The following is a 25,283-nucleotide window of genomic DNA, read 5'->3' as shown; positions in this document are numbered from 1 at the left end:
GCCGCTGGTGATCGCGGCGATCGCCAGCGGCCCCGTGGGCTCCTTCCCTGGCCTTTAAGGAGGCCCAGGCCTGGGCCTCCTTAGAAGCCAGGGAAGAAGGTGGAGGGCCAGGCCCAATTGCGGCGATCGCCGGCGGCCCTACGGGCTCCTTCCCTAACCTTTAAGGAGGCCCAGGCCCAGGCCTCCTTAGAGGCCAGGGAAGAAGGTGGAGGGCAGGGCGCGATCGCGGCCAGCCTCCACCTTCTTTCCTGACCTCTAAGGAGGCCCGGGCCTCCTTAAAGGCCAGGGAAGGAGCGCAATCGGCGGCAGGACCGGGCTGGGGCTGATCCCAAGGCCTCGCCAGGCCGTATCCGGCCCACGGGCCGTAGGTTGCCGACTTCTGATTTAAATTTTCCTCAAAACATGTATGCTCAAAGTTAGAAAAATAATATAATTAACTGAACAGAAAAGTACGTAGTTCAGAATGCAATCAGGGAGCTATCTTATTTTCTTCATATATTACATGTTAAACTGTGTATTCATGACATTTTAAGTATATCCTCCAATATGTTGCATGTTAATGACAGGCACTCAAAAATGACAAGATACATACCAGTCAGAGAACTCGGATTGACAGTGAGCCTCTGATGGGTGTATTCTGGGAGAAGCCTAAATTGGTGGCTGCATGGTGAGTGGAACTGCAAGAGCTTTAACCTACGCTAAGGATTCACACTGGATAGCAACAGGTCCTGAGGCTATCATCCACATGCCTAGTGCCATTCAGAAGGTTCAATATTTAAACAAGGAATCCAACCCTTCGGCAGCTGCTAATGGATTTTGGTCTGTGAAATGCCCCTAAGTGCCTCCTGATACGTCCTGCAATAAAATATTTCAATAATTTTGAACTACTAGTATTAAATGGTACTGACAATTGCAATCCTGTAATAGCAACTATTGAAAACTGATGAAGCAATTACCTTTTTGCCACTTGTGTCATCAGAATCAATACATTCAACCATTTAACGGGCAAGGGGCTATGAGGCCATTGAAGTTCAGGGTCAAAAAATTAACTAGCTGCACTATTGGTTAAGGAGGTCCTTGGGTCTCTCTTGTACACACTGCCATTACTTTCACACATCACTTTACAATACTCAAACTCCAGACTGTGTCCTGCATTTACACATGTTCAGCATTTCTTATAGCCTTTGTTTAACCCCTTGTTTTGTCTGAGAGAGAAAGCAGGCCTCCAGAGCACAAGTGTATGTTTAGCCTTGGCACAGAGCAAGTTGTCATCTTAGTTATAACTGCATAAATAATCCCTGTAATCACGTAATTGTTGAACTAAGTCTAGCATGAATCTTCCTTGCCCTACTAGTTTCCGCTTGCTTATGTTTTCATTGGCACTCCGATTCACAGGCAGGAAATAATACAGGAGTGATTGTGCTGGATATCTGAGCACAAACAGGTTTCAAAGTACATGGCTTTGGCACATTACTTTATCTTTGCATTTACTCTCTGTTTTGTTTCCTTTACAATTGGTAGACTTCATCCTAGCAACTTTTATACTGCATCCTGTTTCCTTCCTCTTTCAGAAGTTTGGAATACTGGCCCACTTGAGCCTTTAAAATAAGAATTTCAGTTCACTTTTGCACTAAGACTTTCACACATCTGTCTCTTTTGTAAAATGTAGAGTGAAAGTAGTCATTTGATGCTTCTGATCTCTTGTCCATGCTAATGTTTTCTCAGTTGTGTTCCTAAGTAGATCAGAAACAGTGACAGTGGATGATGATATGAGGGCAAGATTCAAATCTGGACCAACAGTTTGCATAAAGTAATTCTTTATCAGTGGTGTGATAACATTTTTGTTAGTGATGCTGGGGTTGTTGTAAGTTCATGTGTTTTCATGTTCCAGTGTTTTCTTAAAGACCAGGTTGTTCCGGTTTTGGGCTTGTTGTTGTCGTTTTTAAGATTCTCAGGTTCTGGCTGAGATCAAACTTTGCTGGTGCGCTTAACAGGAATGGCAGCAGCAACACTCTGGTACCTATCCAGTGTGTCCATACACTGGCCAATCTTTAATCTATCCCAAGACACTGTGGATAAATGGGAAACTGCTTGGTGAGCGGGTTTTTTAGCCTTTAAGGTTCATTAATGGGGTCTGATAGTAGATTGAACTCAGCTGTTTCTTTAAGGACACAATGCTGGTTAGACTCTGGCTTGACCAAAGGCCAATTTGCTACTGGTTTGGAGGTTCTTTGCAAAGAATGCTGAACCAGATGGACTTGGTCATATTCAATGAGATAGTACTTACATTTTAAAGAAGTACACATATTCTTAGGTACTTGTGATTAGGCATTAAGGCATGCACATAAATGTCAAACATGGAAGTATGTCATGGGAATTCTGATTTAAAAATTAAAGTAGATCATGCAACTGACAACTACACTAACTCTAGTAAAATTTAAAACATCAGCACTGCTCAGATTCAAGGCTATTCAAAGCAAAGTGCAGATATGAGCTTTACTTGGGTCTTCTCTGTAAAAAATGAACACATCACATTTGTTATTAATTAACTGTAAACCATATTCACAATCTCACATTTCTTTACTCTGAAATATTTACTGCTACTCCTTGGTTCTATACACACAGTTTGAAAAGTAGTTTGAAAAGCTACTTTAGAAAAGTAATTCATTCCATGCTAATGACTGATAAGTAGCACATTGCTGTTACACATTACATTATATACTTGAAAAGTAGCATATTGCACAGACTATTTGGTTACTCTCCTTAGCATTAATAATACCATAAAAACTAAAAATAATAATACAGTGTGCCTGCTTCATACATGGGCACGCCATATGCAGCTTCTGGTTTATGCAGAAGCCGCATTGCAATACTTTCAATGGCACACACCATCATGCCGCCACGGGCACAAGCCCCATTCACTATAATGGAGCTCGAACATAGGTGGAATTCGCCTTACGCGGGGGGGGGGGGGGGGCGGAACGGATCCCCCGCGTAAGGTGAGGTTCCACTGTAATGTCAAATGACCTCCTTTTAAAACATTTTACAAATAACTAGAAAATGGTACTTCCAGTGACTCTGTCACCACTTTGTGCTTACTTCTGACCTGTAGCTTGTTCATACTCTTTTATATATAAATAATGAGATTACTTATTTCAAGTAACTATGGCAGGATACATACCGCCCCTTTGGGGCAGCCTGCACCTGCCCCTTTCCCTGACGGATCAGGGCATCAGTGGCCACAGTGGCATCCCCGGAGGCCCCGATCTGCCGCTTTTCCAGGCCTCGGTGAAGCGTCAAAACGCCGCTTCCCCACGGCCTGGAAAGGGGTATCCTTGGGCTTCATGCCCCAAGGACACCCCGACAGTGGTGGGGAAAGAGAGAAAGGGGCCACTTGACCCCTTTCTCTTCTGTATCGCTGGCACAGCCATGTAAAGGCTGTGCCAGCAATACCCGCAGCAAAAGGAGCTCTGTTTCAGAGCTCCTGGCACTGCTGAAAGGGCGCCACAAGCCCGCGCTGTGCTGTTTGTCTGCAACGCGGCCATGACATTGTAATGGCAGCGCCCAGGTACAGAGGGTGCCGCCATTTTGACGCTGCGGTTACGTGCTAGTCCCGAGGCAACCCTAGCATGTATACAGGCCGGTGCAAAGCGCCGGTCTGGATACCGCCTATGTTGCTTATAATACATTATAGCACAAGAGCTCTGCACAATAACTAACTATGGTTAGAATCTCTTTTCCATATATATGAGCTTGTGTAGGTTAGTGGCTAAGAGACTGGACAGTCCTGGTTTCTCAGGGAGCAATCCTCCCAAAGCTCCCCACTCACCCTCAAGCTACTACATCCAGAATGGAGATTATATTATTGAATAGTAGTTGTAAGGATGAGGACAGGCTGGTGGATCTGTAACTCCACTCTTAATTTTACCTGTCCTCCTCCTGCAATTGCTCTAAGTTCTGTGGGAATTTTCTGGTGCAAAGCTCTGAATGGTTAGGGTCCAGCATCAATATCTTCCCATACAGCTCAGAGAAGCTGGAATAGTCATAGTAGAAAAACCAAGAGTAGATTCACACTAAGTATCATTTTTTCTTAATTCCTCGTTTACCATGTCCCTGACTTCTGTCCGTAGTTCATCTGGTTCCTGGTCCACTAGGCTTTATAGTGCAAATCTATTTCTCACACTTTCTGTCAATTCTGTTGGGATGTCCTTTAGACCATATTTTGTCAGTGTGATTGATTTGGTATTTTTCTTCAGCTTTATTCTAATTTTAGATGTTAGTAGTTCATGGTCTGTGCCACACTCTGCACCTGGACTCATTTTTGCCACAAGAATGGCGCTTCTCCATCTTCTGTCTCCTATTATTTAATCTATTTGGTTTTTGTATTTTCCATCCAGTGATGTCCATGTGTACAATCCCCTCTCCAGCTGTATGAAAAAGGTGTTTGCGATGAATAGGTTGTTGGTCTCACAAAACCCTGTCTGGATGATACATGGCCAAAAACCTGATTTGCTGTGGGCTCACCACACATGGGAATGGCAGTCTCACAGAACATCGAGGCAATCCCTCTCATGATCCACTTTTTTAAAACCTACCTTTGCCTCCAGATCTTCTCAAAAAATCTGGAGCACTCTGGAGCAATGCCAGGTGGCTGTCTACACAGTGTCCTGCTATGCTGCCTGCAACCACTGACACAAGTAGATTCTCTGAGACCACAACTAGGTGCCCAGACATATGATTGATGCTGGGTGCCTCATTTCTGGCCTCAGAGGGACTTATGTCAGCAGGGGCAGGCAGCACATCAGGATGTTGTGTAGACAGCCGCCCAGTGTTGCTCTGGAACATGTAGGTAACAGGGGGGTCACAGCAACTTCAGAGCCAGAATACTCCAGGGGCAGATGGAGCCAGTTTAGACTCATCCTATGTCTGGATTCAGTCCAATGTATGAAAAGTCTGTTTAAAGTCTGCCATCCAAAGAATTTGGCAAGTGTTCCTGACGGCTTCTAGTAATAAAGAATTGCCCTATCATTTCAAGTGCCCTGGTTGTGCAGTGGTTAAATGCCTGAACTGCAGCCACTCACTCGCAAACCACAAGGTTGTAAGTTCAATACCAGCCAGGGGCTCAGGCTTGACTCAGGCTTGCATCCTTCCAAGGTCACTAAAATGAGTACCCAGCTTGTTGGGGGCAATTAACTTACACTTTTTAAACTGCTTTGGGAGTGCTTAAGTGCACTGATAAACAGTATAGAAATGTACTTGCTATTGCTGTTAGATACTTCATAATTAAACCCATGATCTCTTCTGGCAGGCCTTCCCAACTTAGCTTCCCCTCCCTGAATATGAAGTCGAATATGAATTTGGATATCAATATCAATAGCAATGATTGTCGTTGGCACCTCTTTTTCAATGTTTAGTTAATTGTATTTTAAATGTTTTTATACTGTGATATATTGTGATTATTTTAACATTGTTGTTTTAGATCTGAGATGGGGGTTAGTTATGGGTTTAATTCTGAATTTTATTGTAAATTTGATGTATTTTTACTCTTGTAACCTGCCCTGATTCCATGTCATTGGGTGGGCTATAAATAAATCATTGATGATGATGCCAGATGAGTAGCAGCAGTCATGCTATAGAATATGCTTCAGCCAGCCTCCTTGCGGTCAGCATAACATACAGATCAATCCCTCATTTGAAGTATTTTTTTGCATAGGGTAACTAAAATATGGGAGAAAAATTACTCTTTTGTGTGAGGAAATATTTGAGTGTTTGTAATTTAAAAGAGCATTTAGAAGGAATAATTTTAAAGTTAACCCAGTAGTATCAATTTGACCATGTTAACTGTCAGGGCATGAGGAGAAGAAACAAAAACATGGGAGAAGGAGAAAGGCAAAGAGAAAGATATAGTAAGTTAATTATTAGTCCTCAGTGAAAACAGATTCATTGAAACCAATGGAATTTACATAAGCATTGACTTATTAAGTCCCCAATGATTCACTGAGTCTAGGCTACCTGAGACTAGGTTTTAGATTTAGGCCATTTTCTCAGAAATGAACAGTTAACTGTCAGTTATGTAATTTTTCTCTGCACAGACTTGTGTAAAAGAAAGATTAATGAGCTTTCAGAACAAAACAACACAGTGATCTAACCTGCAAAAACATCTTCTATTTTCCATTGGTGTTTTCTTTAAAATTAGTTGTTTGTGCCTATGAGTGGATGCTTGCAAAGCAGTTTATCACTGATAGAAGAGAAGAAAGAAGTCAGTACACATATGGAGCTCTTTCTTTTTCTCCATGCCCCCCTCCCCACTCCGTATGCTCAACTGTAATGACAGTGAAATGGAAACTTTTCCTTGACTCTTTGATTCCCTATTAATTTAAATTAATCCTTTATTCTTAACAGTAACTGAAGCTGGTTTTGGTGCTGATATTGGGATGGAGAAATTCTTCAACATCAAATGCAGAGCTTCTGGCTTGGTTCCCAGTGTGGTTGTGCTTGTTGCTACAGTGAGGGCTTTGAAGATGCATGGAGGTGGGCCAAATGTAAGTTTCTGTACCTATCTAATAAAATAAATGATAAATCTTTGGGACTCCCTAGAGTTTTGAAAAGAAAGCTCTTATCATTTGAAATATGTATAAACATTTTAATTTTAAAATTGTTGGACAAACTCTCAGGGCATTGCAGACTGATTAGCAGAGACTCTCATTGCACTGTTTTTCATCACACAGATGTGGGATTATTGCTGGAGATTACATGGTTTAAACTGTATTCAAGTGGATAGCTCTAGAAATGATTAAACTTTGGGAAGGGGAATTAACTCTCTTTGCTGTTTTTTCCTCCTTCCTCTGCATTTCACCCTTGAGCATTGCTCTTTACTGCCATGGATAAACTCACTGTATTCCTTACAGTCTGAAGTAGCACCCGCTGCTACCTCTTAACCCTCTTTCTGCCAGCACTTCAGATCCATCATTGCACTGTTATGCAGAGCCACACTCCAGTCAACTTTATGTACTTTAAGACCCATTAAATTAAATTGGAAGGGGGTACTAACAAGTACTTCATTTGATTAGATCATTCTCTCATTGGCTTCCTTTGATCTGAGTCATTGCAGTACTCCAGATAGATTATTAAAATCAAATCCCTCTTTCTTGCTTCTAAAGTTATTTTGGTACTTTCCTTGCCCTTAGCCTGTCACACAGGCATGCAGTCTGGCTTTCATCTTTGATTCCTCACTGCCCTCCTTAAAAAAAAAATTCTTGCTAGAGTTTCTCTCTCTCTCTCTCTCTCTCTCTCTCTCTCACACACACACACACACACACACACACCACTTTTGCAGCATTCCTTGCCATTACTTATTTAAAAGCATTTGCTGTTCCATTTTTAACCACTTTACCTCAGTACAGCATTTTGTTTCTAACCATGTTCAGCCAATGTGCAGTTATCTTCAGAGACTCCCTCACTTTTGTTGCATCTACTACATATTTCTTGTCTTTGCCTTTACCTCTCCCTGCTTTTCATTTTCCATGCTCATTCCTTCACTCTTAAAGTTGCAGATGTACTGTTTTATGCTAATATTCATACTTCATACTCATGCTGTAATTTCATCACAGAATCCATGCTCTCCTCTCTTCATCCCCATCTTTAAACTTCTCCTGCAAGGTGATTTTTCTCCTTAATGCTTTGCAAACCCAGTCCCATTGATCTCAGTCTTCTACTTTGTGAGTACATTTTGGAGCACCACTGTAATATTAGTTATTATCCTCTTCCAGCCCTCTAATAGGAGAAAATTGGGAGACTTGGTAGAAACAATCAGTTGTTTGTCCCCAGAAAACCTTGGTCTTCCATGTTACTCCCAAATGAAATTGGAAAGTGAATTTCATTTCTAGAGACCTTAGCAGAAGTAAAATGGCCCCTCTCTGAATAGTTGTGTGCACACAGAGGAGAACCACTACCATTTTGACACTTACTTCAGCTTCTTTGCCTAGTCAAATAAGTTGTTCAGTCCTAGCAGGAAAAGCAACTAGCCATATAGTACATATATTACAATGTAAATAGATCCCCTTACTTTAAGACTTGCATGCAAAGAGATCTTGTAGCACCTTTGAGACTGCATACAGATATTCTAGACTATCATGGCTATGTCTCTTCTAGTTCAGTTTCCTTCCTCATTTCTGCATCTGAGGTAGACTGTGCTGCTGGCATTTAGTCTCTGTCTATTTTCCTTCCCTTCTGCTTTCTGATTTCGCTAGGAAAAATGCCAAATGTAGCTTAACAGATTTATACATATTAGTAAATATGTATAAATATTTATAACCAACAGAATTGTTCAGGATTTGTCAAGGAACAAGTTTTTGGCATGGGGAATTTCCTTAGGACTTTTTTCAATGAACTCATAGAGAGAGCAGTCATCATAAACTTCCCATCTTGCACCTCTGTGTAGTTTTTGAAAACCCTCACCTACCCTGCAATGCATTCTTGCTTCCACTCATTTTCTCACCCTATCTCTTGGTCACATTATCAGCAAAGTTGAAGGCTTCCACATTCCTTGTCTGGCTACTGACAAATATTGCTCTTTATAGAAAACAGCAATATCTTTCTAACAAATGTTGTTGTTGTTGTTGTTGTAGGTGCTGGTGGTACATGCCTTCAAGTCATTTCTGACTTATGGCAGGTTTTCTTGACAAGATTTGTTCAGAGGAGGTTAGGCTTTTGATCCTTTTGAGGCTAGGAGAGTGTGACTTGCCCAAGGTCATCCAGTGGATTTCCATGGCCAAATAGGGATTTGAACCTTGGTCTTTAGAATCATAATCTGAGAAACTCTGCTGGTTTCTCTAACGGCAGAGACAAAACAGTAGAAAGGAGAAGAAAATGAACAGTATGAAGCAATGTGCTGAAGAAGAGTGTGCAGAGGTACAAAACAATAGTTATCACTAATGGGTAGGCTTTAGTATTCTTCTGACCATATCTTGCAATGGGGCATTATTTGACATAAATTATTATATTATAAAGAGTTGTTGAATTACATTAAATATGGGCTCCAGAGTTATTTCTTACAGTTTTATCAAAACTTAACATTCAAAATAAAAATGGGAATGCTTGAAGATATCCTGGACTGCCAGAGTTATGGGAACATGAGGACAAAGCAAGAGTTCTTAAACCTTCCAATTATGTGATGTCTTTTCCCTACAGTGGGGTGGGCTACTCTCTGTATTAGCCCATCAGGACACTTTGGAGGGCCACAATTCAGCCACACTTAAAAAAAAAGCCAGATTTGTTTGGTCCCAAATACTATGTGGGAAGCATGAACACATTTTTGCTACGTTTTGAGCCCCGCTGCACCATTTTAGGCCTAAAAAGAGCCTTTTTTACAATAGGAATTGAACAAAAAGTGTCTTCCTGTTCACCTCCTATTTCAAGAGAAGATCTCTCTTAGGCCTAAATAGTTAAGAGAGAATGTGGCAAGCAGGATGCATTGAGAACAGGCAGCTTGAGAGAGCCCATGGGGTCCTGCTGCAACTGCTTCTGCACTGGGTGAACACTCCAGATGCCATTTCCCGCTGGTCTGATCTGCTGTGCCTTCAGTTAGGGCACTACTAGGCTGAAAAGGTTGGGTTTTGAGGTCATCAGTTGTTAATGAATGCAGATGTAATTGCCAGCATTAACAAGATCTTAGGACACCAGCCACAGTTTTAAAAAAACTCTTAGGCATGTTACAAACAGCCCTCAAGGGGCCGTTTTCCCGCCACCGCCATTCGCTGCGTAGGGAAGCCCCAGCGGCCAGACCGCGAGGCTTCCCCACGCAGCGAAAAAGGAGCGCCGAAATGGCGCTCCTTTTCGAAACGCGGAAGTGGCGCCGCGAGGGGCGGTGCGCGCTCTCGCGGCGTCACTTCCGCCATGACACGTCTGGACGCACAGCGTCCAAGACGTCAAAATGGCAGTGCCCATGTGGATGGGCGCCGCCATTTATGACGCGCTCTGTGCGTACTGGGAGGAAGGGCCGTGAGGAAGATAAGAACCTTCCTAACCCTAATACGGCCCTTCCTAACCCTAGTACGCACAGAGCACGTACTTTATGGCGGTTTGTAACACGCCTTTGTCTGCAAAACATGAAACAACCTTTTTGTGTACATCTGCATTATATGGCTGTTGTTTAACTCATGTTTGTGATTTCAGGTAACAGCAGGTGCTCCTCTTAAGAAAGAATATACAGAAGAGGTAAGGGCAGTACTGCCAGGCTTAAAAAAAAATTCCATTAAAAATTCATGCATTCCTTGCAGAGCTTAGAAGTAGTTAGGTATGGATTAGTTACGCATAACTATATTTGCATTTGTCCTCTTTTTCCAATATTGAACGTATAACTGTATTACATTACATTGTGATTCATCACTTGTTTTATGATTTATCTGTAGTGTTTTAGTTACTACCATCTGTAAGGGGTTGCAGTCTCACAAGATCAGACACCTTTTTCAAATGATAACTTTTCTTGGGTCTCATGCTGTTGTCTTGCGCTCTGCCGCAGGAGGATCGTGGCAAATAGGCTACCAGCTTATAGCATGCACATTTTTCAATAAATAATATTGTTGGTTTGTTTTTTTTAAAAAGGAGCAATTTTTAAAAATTGTACCTATTATAGTAACTGTCCCCTTTTGGGAGCCTGGAACTATAATTGTTGCATTACTTGTAAAAAGTAACTTCCCATTTCTGCTCTAGTTGTTGTAACTTTGCTGTCTATAAGGCAAGGATGGGGTATACTTAGTGGGGATGGGGACTCCTTTTCCCCACACATACATTCCTCCCTGGCAGTCTACACAGATACATCATTGATACAATCACTTCCAGTTTTGCTTACCTGTATTTTTGGCTGACAAAAATATTTGACAAATTACAGTGGTTTTGGTGGTAGTTTAGGTGATTTGAGGAGGGGGGATCTTCCACCCAGAAGAAATTTTTTGAAAGTATTTGTGGGGTCCCAGGGCCTTTGAAGATGTTCTGAGTAGATTGGAAGACTGCAGAGATAGCATTGGGGAGTTGATCTGGACTTTTCCCACTTCTGTTGTAATGCAAGACAGGAATTAAATTTGATACTTGTAAAAACTAGGTTCTTGAAGAGAGTACTCAATTGCATTGCATTGCTGTATACAGTAATTAATTATCTTCTCACATAATGGTGGTAGTGTTTCTGTAGTGCCTGTGAAAGCTATACAGTTGAATCTGAGTGTCCTTGTTGGACTGCAAATGCAGGATAGAAATAATTATATAAATATATAAAGTAAATATGTTATTATAATTATTATATATTATTATAAATAAATATGATTATATAAACAAATAAAAGTCAACACTGCCAAGTACTTTAACATTCCTTTTAAATATTAGAAGAAATGAATGGAAATGAACATACGAAATAGATATTGCTTTGTTTCCACAGGATGTCATTATCTGTAGATTTCACATTGTTACCTTGTTGTTTTTTCCCCTTCATTACACTAGTTTGCATGAGGAAATGAAGTTCTTTATTTAAAAAAAATACTTCATGGTTTTGATAGAAATAGACTCCCTGACCACCAAATCTCACACTATGGGTAGTTTTACCAGTAAGTGTTTTTGATTGACATGATACAGTGTCAGATTTTCAGTTTCCTGGGTTTTTTGCTCTTGTGTAAAATTCTAAATACCTCAAGTGTATGGGATGAAAGGAATCTCTCATCTCTCTTGCATGTGCACACACACACACACCCAACACACTTCACCAGGGCCACATTTTCTTTTCCCTACCTATACATTCATAAGCTTTATCTCTTCCCAAGCCATTCTCTCCTGCTTGCTCTCTCCATCACAATCCCCCCCCTCCCTTGATGAGCATCCCCTGTATGTCACAAGGCGTGAAATGTGTCTGTGTGCAAACTTTTTATGCGGGACTTCTAGAAAGGTTAAAAGAAGCAAGAATCTGTTCTCAGGTAGCCTTATGTATCAGTACCATTTGCAGATGTGGGTCTCAGATATAGATTGCCTCATTAACTCAGGTCAGTCAGTAATATGAAAAGGTCCTCTTAGATTTACATATTTGCAGTGTCCAACATTAGCATTGTGTGTTAGATATAAATCTTGAGGGGTTTTCAGCAGAGTGGACTTCATGTTTCCCTCCTGGGTTTGTCCTTGAACTAGTGTCTAATCTCTTGTGGGACATGGGATAAAACAACAAGATTCTGAGATTATGAAATAACTATGCAGAAGTGTCTATCTTTAATGACCAAATAAACCATTTAGGTGGAGCTATGGATTAGAATAGAGCAAGCTGGGTGGTAGCCTGTAAAACTTTCAGTGTTTTTTCTTAATCCACAGACCATTCTTGGTACGGAGCTTGACAGGCATGTTTCCGAAGGCTTTTAGGACTGAGATGTCTTATATTTTGCCATGTTCTTAGCAAAGAGATTGGGTAAAAATTCATTGTACTGCTCCATGTGGTTTTATTAAATATCACTGGATGATAAAGGGAAAGTCATTATTACTATTAAAAGTGTTCATTTACATTTATCTTTCTTTTCCTCTCTCTACAGAATCTCAAGTTGGTGTCTGATGGTTGTAATAATTTACAGAAACAAATTCAAATTGTACAACATTTTGGTGTTCCTGTTGTAGTAGCTCTAAATGTTTTCAGGTAAAATTATTTGTCCTTTATTCACCTTATTATAACATTGGATAGATTGCACTGCTCTAGCTCCTAAAATCACGTTCCTACTAATAAACCATGTTTAATATTTCTCTGGTCAACAAAGAACTTAGTGTTTAATTGAGTATCACAGAATGAGTGGAGTTTTTGAAAGCGTGAATTTCCAACTTATTCAGGGTCATCATAGATAAGTACACAAACACAAGTATATACACATAGTCAGATAGTAAGAGCCCTGGTGGTGCAATAATTAAATTCCTTTATTGCAGCGACTCACAAACCACAAGCTTGTGAGTTCAATACCATCCAGGGGTTCAGGGTGGACTCAGGCTTGCATCCTTATGAGGTCGCTAAAATGAGTACCCAGCGTGTTGGGGGCAATTAGCTTACACATTGTAAACTGCTTAGGGAGTGCTTAAGTTCACTGATAAGTGGCATAGAAATGTAATTGTTATTGCTATTTCTATTTAGAATATTAATACAATATAAAATACTGACAATGTCATGTTGTGGCTGTTGATCTTCAGTCCTTCATTCATAAATTGAAGTACCCAGTTGACCAGGTTTTTGGTATGGATGTTCTACGAAAATTTATATTCAGAGGCGGCAGCAGAATAGCTTCAAACTACTTAGTACTTGAAATGTGTCTTTGAATCCTGTGCTTGGCATTCTCTACGTCTTTTTAAGTTACTAAAATTAGTCAGACAAGTGTGGAGGTTGTGGAGCAATCTACAACGGGAGAACAATTTAGCACTTTCCCCTTTACAGTTTTCTTACTGAAAATGCCCCTCTCCCTGGGTCTCTATAAGGTCTTTGGATTCCCCACCATCTGGATTCTTACCAGAAGGGGAGTCCTATTGGATGGAACCTGAGCCATACATGACACAGATCAGATCTGCTCTTCTTCACTGTTACACATCTTGATTCTGGGCAGAATCTGAAACCAGAGACAGAGCTTGACCTATCTCTGATTATAGAACTCTTCCTCCTGGAAATGTCTGTAGATAGGAAGAAGGGATTGGGGAGATTATAAGAAAGGGTGGCTATGTCACATGGGCAGCAGGACATCTGTAGAGAAAGAAGAAACTAGCTTTTTAACCTCTCTGTCAAGTAAGTGTCAGCTGCTGTGGCCAATTTTGTAGGCTTCTATACGATTTCAAACTCTTGAGTTTGCAGCCATTGTATATAAATTATTTTTGGTTTTCCCTACCTAGTTTGGGCACTGGAAATGTCCAAAGTTTGTGTAGGTATTCACTATTATATAGCATTTTCCTAACCATCAGCTGTTCTATAGACATTAGTAAGGAGAACAACTTAGCAAACAGAAATCAAATCATAAATAAAATAATGAAATAATTATTTTGTTGGCAGAACGGACTCCCCTGCTGAGATTGATTTAGTCTGTAAGACTGCCAAGCAGTCTGGAGCTTCTGATGCAGTGCCTTGCAGTCATTGGTCTGATGGGGGCAGAGGATCTGTGGAATTGGCCCAAGCTGTAATGAAAGCTGCCAGTCAGCCAAATCACTTCAGATATCTGTATGACCTGGAGGTAAGCTGGAGTAAAGGTGCTGTAAAACAAAACAAAGCAAATGAGATTTCTCAGAAGGTAGAAGTGGTGAATGTTTTGCCTGGCATGTGGTTATTTAACCATTCAATTAATATCTCTGGCAATACACATTACTTGTGATGGAATCATATACTTGCTTGTGTTCTTAAACATCTTGAACTACAGACTCTCTCAAGCTATCTGCTGGAGCAAAACATTTAAAAATGCAGAGGTCCAGAAATGTACGGTTGAAGAGTTGATTTGCTCATTGCCATGCCAAAATTGCAGCAAGTAATTTTGATTGCTCTTTTGGGGTCACTTATTTAACCAGTTGTTTTCGAATACATAATAACATTAGTTTTAATCGCATATACGCATTTGTAACTGATATAAGTTTTGATCAATCAGTGCTACACTATTGCAGTGCCCTCTACATGGGGCTACCATTGAAGAGTGTCTGGGAGCTTCATTTTGTACAATATGAGGCAATGATGCCTGGTATCAGGGAGATATTATTTAGCTACTGAAAGACCCACACTGGTTACAAGTTGCTTTCTGGCCCAATTCAAGGTGTTGGTTTTAACCTTTAAAGCCCTTAATAACTTGGGACCTGGCTGTCTACCAGATTCCCTGTCTCATTATGAATCCATCTGGACATTAGGATCTTCAGAAGAGGCCCTCTAGAGAACACCATTCTCTTTGGAAGGCTACTTAACAAGCTTTCTCTTGCTTGCTCTCAGTTTGTGGAGTGCACTTATCTAAGCATTGCAGTTAGTTCCCATTCAAACTGGCTTTTAAAACTGTTTTGCTGTTTATTGACTTGTGTAGATATTTATGATTTGGATTCTGTAATGATTTTAATGGCTTTATTGTTTAATTATTTTTAATTTGTTTTTAACAAATGTTGTTAGACACTTAGTACACTATTCTTTAGTCAAAAGGTGGGATACAGATATAGTTAAACAAATAAAATGTAAGGAGCTTTTCCTCAGAGATGTAGCTGCAGGGGGACATAGAGTATTGCCTCCCACTAAGAATATTGCCCACACAAATGAAATTTTCCTTCACTCTTTAAATATCTAGCATTGCAGAGAGTGAGATTGGGAACCATTTGCACTAGAACTCTTATATTTGCAGTGCTCAGATTCCCTTGGTGATTTTGCCCACATTTTTTCCTTGGATGCCTAAAGTGTATTGCTAAATGCTCAACTGAAGTTTTAAGTTACTGCAATGCTAAAAATCTGGGAATTAAAAGATAAATTTCAGAGGAGGAGCAGAATTCTTATTGGGACAGCAATATTCTCATCCCCCCTTATAAACTACACCTCTGCTTTTCATTTACATCTCAACCAGGGCAGTCTTTCTGAAAAAGTTCAAGAATCCATGTATTCTAATTCTCCTGTTTGGCATTTATGTTAAGCTGTACACATCTGGTGTGTAAAGATTTTATCCTCCAAATCTTGCTTACTTATGAAGTACAACATTTGTTGATACACAACTTCCCACAGAAACAAAATATGCTTCTAATTAGCGTAATAGTACAGAGTAGCTTAAAACTTTGCCCTTTCCTCCATATTATTTCCAAGAGTCAAAAGCAAAATCTCAATTCTTTGAAGTCTGTCTTCATTAGCAACAAAGGAATAGTCTTTTATATACGATTTAGTGAAAATTAGTGCAAGGTATTGCTCAGTAGTTCCTCAAATGTAGAGGGCTGCAATCACTGTGCATAAAGCAAATAGTGTTGTGGAATTTGAATGACTGATGCTGGAATTGAAAGGGTTCTGCATGGATTTGCATGTGGAATGGGAACTTTACCATTTTCTCATCCTGTTGCAGGATCCTATTGTCTTCCCCAAAACCCATTCCTGTTGAACATACAACAACCTGTTGAGCATACAACAACCAAGGTGTACATACATAGAAGTGCTTTCCATTTACATAAGGGACTCTTTCTTAACCTTGCTGGAAATTACAGTCCTCAGCACATGTACTGGGAAGCAGGAACCATTTAACACATTGTAAATAGTCATAGGTTCAAGGTAAAATTGGATTGTAGGTTAGGTGATCTTTTCTTAATAACAAAAGCACTAAACAGAATTTTAATACTTCATCTATATATTGTCCACAGTTCAGCTACAGACTTAGGTTTGAGTAAGCTTTCTGAAATAACTGCTTGGGTGCACCTGTTTCTGTATTGAGTTTTAGCTAATGTATTCCAGAGCTTGACAGAATCACTTTCTGACCTACACCTCCAGAATTCTTCAGGGGTAGGAAAATCTGAGAGTTGTAACCAAAAAGTGTAACCACTTCCTTACTTCACTCTCTTCTTTGAAGACTGTGCATATCATTTGAAAGCCTTTACAGATTAAATGTATGGCTGGGTCAGGCTGGAAGTCCATGTTCTGTGTTTCCCCATCACCACCACTGTCATGAGTCCTGACATTTTGCAGTTGTGTGAATAGGGCTTTCTATCTGTATGTCCAAAGACTTCCTACCCACAAGAGGGAGGTCCTGAGGGCAGCCGCTTCCTGCAGTTGCCAAATGAGCAGCTGGATATCTGTGATATCTGAACAGCAGAAGGGGGTGGCACAGTGTGACCTGTTCACACATCCTTTCAACATATGGATGTGTGTGAATGTAGGCTCCTCATATTAATTGCCATCTTCTATCTGCATGGGTGTATCCTATGATCCTATGCTATAGGCTATTTACAAAAAGCCACATCACAGTGGCTTACTCACTTCTTGCACATCCTTGTTTCTTCATTGTGTGAGCAGAAGAGCACTGAGCCTGCCCCTTCATTGTTATTTTACTGAGATGGAAAGCAATGTGTCTGCAGAGGAGAAATTCCTGTTCATGTGGAGGCTCTCCATGCAAGCAAGAACCCTAGAAAATCAGTGTCTTACTTTTGTGAAAGGTTTTCACATGAATAGCAATTTCTTCTTTACAGACATACAATTTTTTATCTGAGGTAAGTGATGACCAAGGGTTACTTGATTCAGCATTCCTTTGCTCATGCAATGAAGAAAGCAGGGGTGAGTAAAACATTAACAGAACTAATAGACGCCTCTCCCAATTCAGACATTTACTGAGCCTCTGCATGATGGAAGAATGGAAGTCTCCCTTTCTCCTGTGTCTAAACATCATGGGAGTTGTAATCCAATACATCTGGGGGACACCAGATGAGGGATGTCTAATGTAATCAGTGTTGCTAATTTCCGGGGAATTCACCACAATCCGTGGAATTTAATTCATTTCTTTCTGGGGATTTTGACTGAATATTCTGGTAAATACTGGGGAATTCCAGGGATTTTGGATTTTGGTAAAACATTCCAGGGAATATCTTCAAGGCTTGTTGGCAACAATGGATGTAATATAGGACCTGTGTACTCCACAGGAACTGTCTTTATCTTGAAAAGTTCACAAACCGAGCCTCAGCATTAAATCCACATCATAACCTGCTCAATCAGGCTAGGTAAAAGAATGGATGTGGGGATTCCAGATTTGAAGAATCACTTTCCTTTTGGAGATAACATAATGGCTTGGATGACATTAGCAATTGGTATGTTTCTTAGCACTTTAATCAGGAGGTGGTTGGGTTTTTTTGTTTTTTACAGTATCCTTGAAAATCTGGATTAAAGGAGATGGGGAGGGAGAGAGAGGAATAGCTGATAATAGGAAACCAGTGCGAAATGTCCATAATCCAGTCTTGGCTTTCCAAGGATGCGTGGATATTAGTATGTAATGAAGAAATAAGCAGATATTAAACATTTATTTATTGTTATATTTCCCTAAACCATTTCCTTTATGATTATATTTAATTCCCTAGTCTGAAAACATAGCAGTTTCTGTTTGTGAAGAAAAAGAACTCCATTATTTAGTTTGCATCACTAGATTAATAAAGGGATTCATATAAACAAGTAAATTCATAGTTAAGTTGGTAACTAAATTTCCAGCATAGTTGAAATAACAGTTAGAAGGAAGAGCAGAGTATTAACCTGAGAGCAAGAGAGATCTGAAAAGTATTACATCAGCTGTCAAGGGACTGAAGCAGTGAGAAATAAGGGTGAAGCGAAAGATATACAAATAAATTGTGGTAATGAGAGTTACTCAAGGGATTTTTGTAAAAATGCAGACAGGCGACAAGGAGCTTTGAGACGACCAGAGAGAAGTTTACCATATTAACCATGTTTGTCTTCACACAAGTACCTATTTAAACTTTTTGGCTCTGTACTGTTTATTATTTCTTTTCCATTGTTAGAATCAGAAAGGGGTTGCTCACAAAAACCATCTGAACCCTGGATAGAGTGGTGTGTATGATTTTTTAAAAATAATATCCATTGAAATACATATGGAGATCATCAACGTATCAGCAGTCTTATCAAAGAAGACTTCCTTAAAGTGTTTCAGCTTTCTTGAAGAATGAGTGTTTAACTTGAAGCAGAGGGCTATTACTCAAAATAAACTGACTCATTCATTAACAGTGTGCTTAGATAACCATGCCAGAGTGGGAGAGGGAAGAGAGGAGGAACCATACAATCCCCTCCTACAAATCTTTCATGCCTTAGTGATTAAGGCTCATGTTCTGAAAGCATCCTGCCTGATGAAATCCCACTCATTTCTGAAGAATTTCCTGCAAGCAGTGATAACTATAGAGTTCTATTTTTAAAATATCAAACTACAAAATATATGACACAAACCCTGTGGAAGATGCCATGTCTCTTCAGCTTGATGAAGAAATAAAGCTCACAACATGCCATTCTGCGGTGCAATGAGCCTGATTTTCATATTCATACTGACAAATAGGCAAATCAACAATTCAGACAGAACTTGGAAAAGTTATTTATTTATTTGTTATCTCAAAATTTTCCAGCTAGCCTCATGCTGACTTTTAAAATCAAAGCCAATTGAGATCCAGTTTCAAAAACCAAAGTCCAAATAAAATAATACCATTTTGATTGCTCACCAGATACTCAAAAAGAATAACTTCCATTGGGAATAGAAATGCAGTGAAAGATTGTTACCCACACACGCAGAGACACACAAAACAAAAATTAAAAAAAAATCAAAGTCCACATTGCAGCAATATCTCTGTTAGGCAAACCAAAAAGGCACACAAAAAAATTCCCTTTGTACCAAATTTTCTTTATCAAACAAATATGTTTTTAAAACATGCAGGGGGAAAAAAAGGAAAGCAAAGAAATAATATTAGTTAGTGGCCTATTAGCTCTCTTCAGATTATATGTAAGAAGCAATATAGATGCTGCTTTGACTTGTGTGCTTACCAGTCTAGCTAGCAGGACATGTAACAGCTTCTGCTAAAATTCTTCAAACCTAGGCAGGCTAATATGGAAGGAAGCAGTTTTCGACATCCTGTCTCCAAGCCATTTAAAACCTTGTAAATCAACATCAGCACCTTAAACTGAGCTCAGAAACAAATTTTAAGCCAATGCAGTTGGATCAGAGCTGCTGACATATAGTCTCTGAAGTGTGTATCTGATATTTCATGTTTTTTGTTAAGCCACAGTTTGCCATTACAGCCAAACCAATGAAGTGTGGTTTTAGCAATCCCTACAAGCCACAAGCCTACTCTGCAATTCTGAGTACAAGGAGATTGCTTGAACTACAGTTTGGAGGTGCAGATATCACAGCAAACTGAGATGGTTCTACTATGAGCAATATTTCATATAACTAAAAGTATATTGTACACAGCCAACTCCCAAGACTCCTAAAATTTTAGGTGACATCTGCAGCCAGTCCTTGAGTTTCTTTCAAACAAAATCTGGACATGCTCTTACTCTGACTAATAATAATAATAAAGATTAGCTTGAAAAGCTCACTTTGTCCCTCCCTCAGTGGGATTTAGCATGTGCCTCATGTGACAGCATGGCACTTCTCATATTTGTTTTTATTAAATATCTCCCATTCCTTTCATGTTTTCAAAGACGGTGTGGGAAGCGGCTTCATGTTGTGGAGAGAAAAATAAATCTTTTAACCACAGATGGAGGTGTGGGTTCACATCACAGGTTTAACTTTAGAGCGCATTTTCTTCGATAGATTTTGAAACCAAATCCGTCTACAGAGGGTGTAAGGAATCACTCTCTTTCTATGGAACCTGTGGAATCAAAAGACAGGGATGAAATTACAAGCAGGTTTATGAAAACAGAATCAGAACATAAGAACAAAAAAAATGAAATGTGCAGAGTCAGCTGCTTTTTTAGCACCATACCCTATCAATCCAGAGCACCTTGAACTGTGCATTTTGTCTTGGCTCTGTTCCTGAGAATAGATACGAAGAAGATATAGATGACTTTAGCTGAGTGATGGTTATTTATTATTTTCCCCAGTGTATATAGAAAAGCATAAATACTGATCCTTACGCTTAAGGCTATTCTTCAGTTTTATCTTTAAACAATTAAGCTGTATAACTAAAACAAAACACCAAATCCAAATATTTGTTCCCCCAATTTTAAAGATGAAAAAACCAGGCAGAATTATTTTAAATTTTCTTGTTTTAAATCAGGACATTTCTGTGGCTCTGAAGGCTAATCATACCATGATGCTGCAAAAAGTCATATCATGGGACTGTTAAACATCTTTCTGTACATGCTTCTCTCTCCCTCCTCCTACATAGAGTTTCTTATCTTTTTGTTGCAACTCTCATTATGCTTAAAACATAAAAGCTGGGACCTAGAGATCTTTCAGTAACTAAAATGCAGGATCTCTTGGCCTGGTAGACATGGCATACGGAATGGCAGAGGGCTCAGAAGGAAGCATGCAAGTCTCAATAATGGAGAGAGTGATGCCATGTGTTGAAAATAAGCAACTGGGGAGGTTTAACAAGATGTGGGCCTCATGAATTATTTACTAAAGTCTTGATTTCACCCCAGTTGTTGCTGACATTTACCACACTGCCATTCACCAACTAATTTCAGACATCAAACAAGAGGTTTGTGATGCAGCAATCACTTTAATATAACAAAAAGCACCCAAACTCAGCCTACATGCCTTCTTTCATGTCACTTTCTACATGATAATAATAAATATTAGTATCCTATGAGGCTTGTAATGACTGAATAGCATCAGAAAGGAAACTCAGTGTTCTTGGTGAATTGACTTTCCATTTGGGTAAAGAACAATGATGTTTGTTTTGACACTGCTTCTGATTCTGTAAGAATTCTAGGAGCAGTTCCTAATTCCCTAGCTAACTTAGCAAGAGCCATAGAGAAGGGCCTATTTCCCTGCAGATATAGTATACTAGCCAAGAATGTGAGATGTGAGCCAAGAAACTTCCAGTTCAAATTTCACTATCACCACCCCAACTTATTATGTGTTCTTAGTAAAGCTGCTCTATCCTTAGTTTCTCAGATGCAATGTGGAGGTGGTGATAATACTGACCTGTTTACAGGGCTCTCATCAAGATTACTGAAATAATGTATACCAAATATTCTGAATATTTTAAATGCCTGCTGCAAACGTTACACATTAATGGAATGGAAAATTTAAGGCAGAGATGACAAGCTCATTTTCTTCCCCTTCTCTAGGCAGGATTCTGAACTATGAAAGTGTATTCAGCTGTATAAATTAAATGCTTCACATGTGGACAGGATACACAATGAATTTAATACAGTGGGCCCTCCCCATATGCAGGGATCCATTCCAGACCACCACCACCCGCACATGGGGGGAAATGCGTAAGCTCAAACCCCATTCGTTTTAATGGGGGAGCATCCCTGTGTCTGGTGTGGTGACATGCTGAGGGCACGCATGCCATTCTCCTTATAGCAGCTTAACCTTCTGCATAAACTACATCACTGGGCATAGGGCTAAATCCTCTCAAGCTAGCAATAGTGTTGGACTTTCTTTATCCATACATTACCTCCTCCCTCCCACTCACCCACCACAGTTTTTCCCTTCCTGATTCTACTGAAAGAAGTGGCTTCCATCACCAAAGTGTGTACCAAAGTTAGAGATACTGAAAGTGTAAAGGTTCTCTTTATTAAATTTTGAAATAATTTCTTCCCCAACTCCTTTTTTGAATAAATTTGAGGGAGTAATTTTTAAAGTAGAACTTTGATAAATCTGTACAGGGCCAGATAAAATTGCCCCAGACTTTCAGATAAATATAAGATATTGAAAGTAAGCAGGTGCTCATATGTGTCTTTTTTTGCTGTGTGATCATGAAGTGACCATTCGTTGCAGGTGATGTTTCAGAACAGGTGTCACTGTGTGTATGTCACTGCCAGTTCTTGCGGTTTGTGCTTACAGTGTAAGCAAGGGGGTAAATTTTGTGCATGCTTTCAATAGCTGGCAGTTTGAATTAGCCTGTTTCAACAGTCTGATTACACATGGGAAGAAGCATTTGAACAATATTGTTCTTAAACTATTCGTCTCAGTCAGACTACGTGCTTCATAGCAAAACTGGAAGGGATCTGTTCTTCTTCAGAGTAGCACCAGAGCTACTGAGGTACAGGCAAGTATGTAATTTGATCCTGCTCCCATCACGCTCAATATAAACTTACATTGACTCTTTCATGCTATAGTTGTGTGAAACTCTTTCACTTGGAGAAAATTCCCTGGCATTGTACACTAAATAAATTATGCAACATTTGAAAACCACACTGCTGTTTCCTAAATGAGGGGATTAATTGTGAAAATATCTGCTCTTCGTCTTTTTAAAATTTGCGTCAACTCACATGAAGTGATAACGTTTTAGTCAATTTTTTCCATGTTTGGCATTTCTTAAGGCATTCTGAGAATACTCATTTTTAAGGAATATTTGAATTTTGGCATTAATGAATGTACATGCATGCTGAGAGTTGTTGCTAAAGAGACATAAGTTTACTCAGTGTAAGTTGCAGATTAGCAAATATTATAGAAATTCCAGTAGACAACCAGTTAGCTTGTGAGTGACAAAAAGTGTAATATGTACTAAGCAAATTAAAGTAATAATATAAGGATCAAATACAGTTCTGTAAACCCAACTTTGCTAAAGGTGGTTAAATTAACTCAAAGAATCACACTCACTGTTATGAGCAATATGGCATTTGAATTCCAGCACAGGATACAGTAGACTGGATTACAATTCCAAGGATATTGTAGAGGTTGGAAATAGGCAAATTGAGGGTTCTGAGTCTCCTAGAGGAGAGTGGAATAAGAAGGCACAAAGAAAGGGTTAAGAGATCCAAGAGAAAAGAAATGCAAGGGGTTTGCTGAAAGGCAGAAGGAGCACAGAGGCTAATCACCATCATTGACAGCTAGATAAAGTGGATAAAGCAGTTATCCTAGGTGCTAAACCTATTTGTGTAATAGGATTAGAACCTTGAATAGCTCCTTTGAAATTCAAACTAAAATCCAGAGTAGATTCACTGCCTCACTGACATGGAAACCACCATTGACACACACACACACACACCTTACGTACAAACACATAACACACACTGGTTTGCAGTGGCAAAAGAGGAAGACAGAGTGATTTGTAAAATGATTTCTGCCCACAGTCCTTAAGTGCTGTGTTTTCTCTTCTTTCCAGGGAGATATTAATACCCAAAAGAAGGTTATGAGGGGATATGATAGTCATGTTTAAATATATGAAGGGATGTCATATCAAAGAGGGAAAAGGCTTGTTTTCCACAGCTTCAGAGACTAGAACAAGGAGCAGTGAATTCAAACTACAGGAAAGGAGATTCCACCTCAATCTCAGAAAGAACTTCCTGACAGTCAGAGCTGTTGAGAGTGGAATATACTGCCTCAGAGTATGGTGGAGTGTCTTTCTTTGGAGGCTTTTAAACTGAGGTTGGATAGCCATCTGTTGGGGATGCTTTGATTGGTGATTGGCAGAGGGTTGGACCCAATAGCCCCGTGATCTCTTCCAACTCTATGATTCTATGAAATTTATTTCAACAAATACTTTGCTTTTGTTCAGTGATTACATTCCATGCCCTAGAAAAATCCTATGAAGAAATTTGGTAAGACAAAAATACCCATGGGGCTAGAGGAGGAGATGGGGAGTGGGGGCCAAATCTTAGCAATGAATCAGGCTGTGATCCTTCCTGCTTGATCACCAGAGGAAAGCCTACAAGTCTCACAATCACAAGTTGCTTTTAAAATAGAATGGAAATCCAGAAGATAGCTGAAGAGCTTTGAGGGTAACTTTCCATAACCTCTATAAATCATTCCTAAAGAGAAAGAAGAGAAGGCGGGTCTGTGTAGGTCCTGCGTGGGACTTGTGAAGGAAGGGCTAATGAAATTCTCCAGCAACGATCTAAGGTGCTTCACCTCAAAATGATTTAATCAAGGATTTTAGTTTTGTTCTTGTGTGCCTTCAAATCATTCTTGATTTATAGTGAATGTATCATTGGGGGGGGGGGGGGAGTTGGCAAGAATTGTTCGAAGGTGGATTGCCTTTGCCTTCATCTGAGGCTGAGATAATGTGATTTGCCCAGGGTCACCAAGTAGGTTTCCATGAACTGAGCAGGGATTCAACTTCTGGTCTTCACAGTCATAGTCCAGAGTTCAAACCATTATACCATGCTGGTTCTCATTTTAGCTTACCCAGTGAGTCCACAGTGATTTCAATTAGTGTCCTGAAGCAAGAAGGACCACATAAGTGCAAGAGGAAAGGAATTCAAGAACCTCAGCAAAAACAAAATATAAAAATGGACACAGGAGAGTGTCATCAGGCACATCTTTGTTAGAAAAGGAAAGAGAAGGCTAGGGCAGAGAAAACAGTCAACAGAAGGTGGCTGACAATAGCCAGTCGTGTTGAGACGTTTTCCTTTGCCAAAAACCTATTCAAGGCAGTGGCATTTCAGCTGTGCAGGATACTCTGCAAGCCATAGGACACCCTGGAATATTGTGATGTTTTGGCTGGTCTGTTTACATTTGTTATTATAATGCCTTCAAGTCATTTCCTACTTATTGCAACTCTAAGGTCATGAGGTTTTCCTAGCGAGATTTGTTCAGAGAGGGTTTATCTTTGCTTTATTCTGAGGATATGAGAATGTGACTTGCCCAGTGTCACCCAGCAGGTTTCTGTGGCCAAATGAGGATTTGAACCTTGATCTC

General features: G+C 39.8%; 1 protein-coding gene across 2 annotated transcripts in view; it reads left to right on the top strand.

The window, feature by feature from the left end:
• Positions 1–25,283, top strand: part of LOC149311003 (monofunctional C1-tetrahydrofolate synthase, mitochondrial-like) — a 185,099-nt gene that overhangs the window by 102,455 nt on the left and 57,361 nt on the right. For both annotated transcript variants that reach the window (XM_089530194.1, XM_089530195.1), the window contains 4 exons: positions 6,403–6,542; positions 10,174–10,215; positions 12,558–12,658; positions 14,042–14,219. In XM_089530194.1, the coding sequence (XP_089386320.1) occupies positions 6,403–6,542; positions 10,174–10,215; positions 12,558–12,658; positions 14,042–14,219 (461 nt within the window). The remainder of the gene's footprint in view (positions 1–6,402; positions 6,543–10,173; positions 10,216–12,557; positions 12,659–14,041; positions 14,220–25,283) is intronic.

Source organism: Sceloporus occidentalis, unplaced genomic scaffold, assembly GCF_023333645.1.
Source record: "Sceloporus occidentalis isolate IW3139 unplaced genomic scaffold, rSceOcc1.0.p SCAF_6, whole genome shotgun sequence".
Classification (NCBI taxonomy): domain Eukaryota; kingdom Metazoa; phylum Chordata; class Lepidosauria; order Squamata; family Phrynosomatidae; genus Sceloporus; species Sceloporus occidentalis.
The sequence above is the reverse complement of the archived record's forward strand: the minus strand, read 5'-3'. Positions and strand labels throughout refer to the sequence as shown.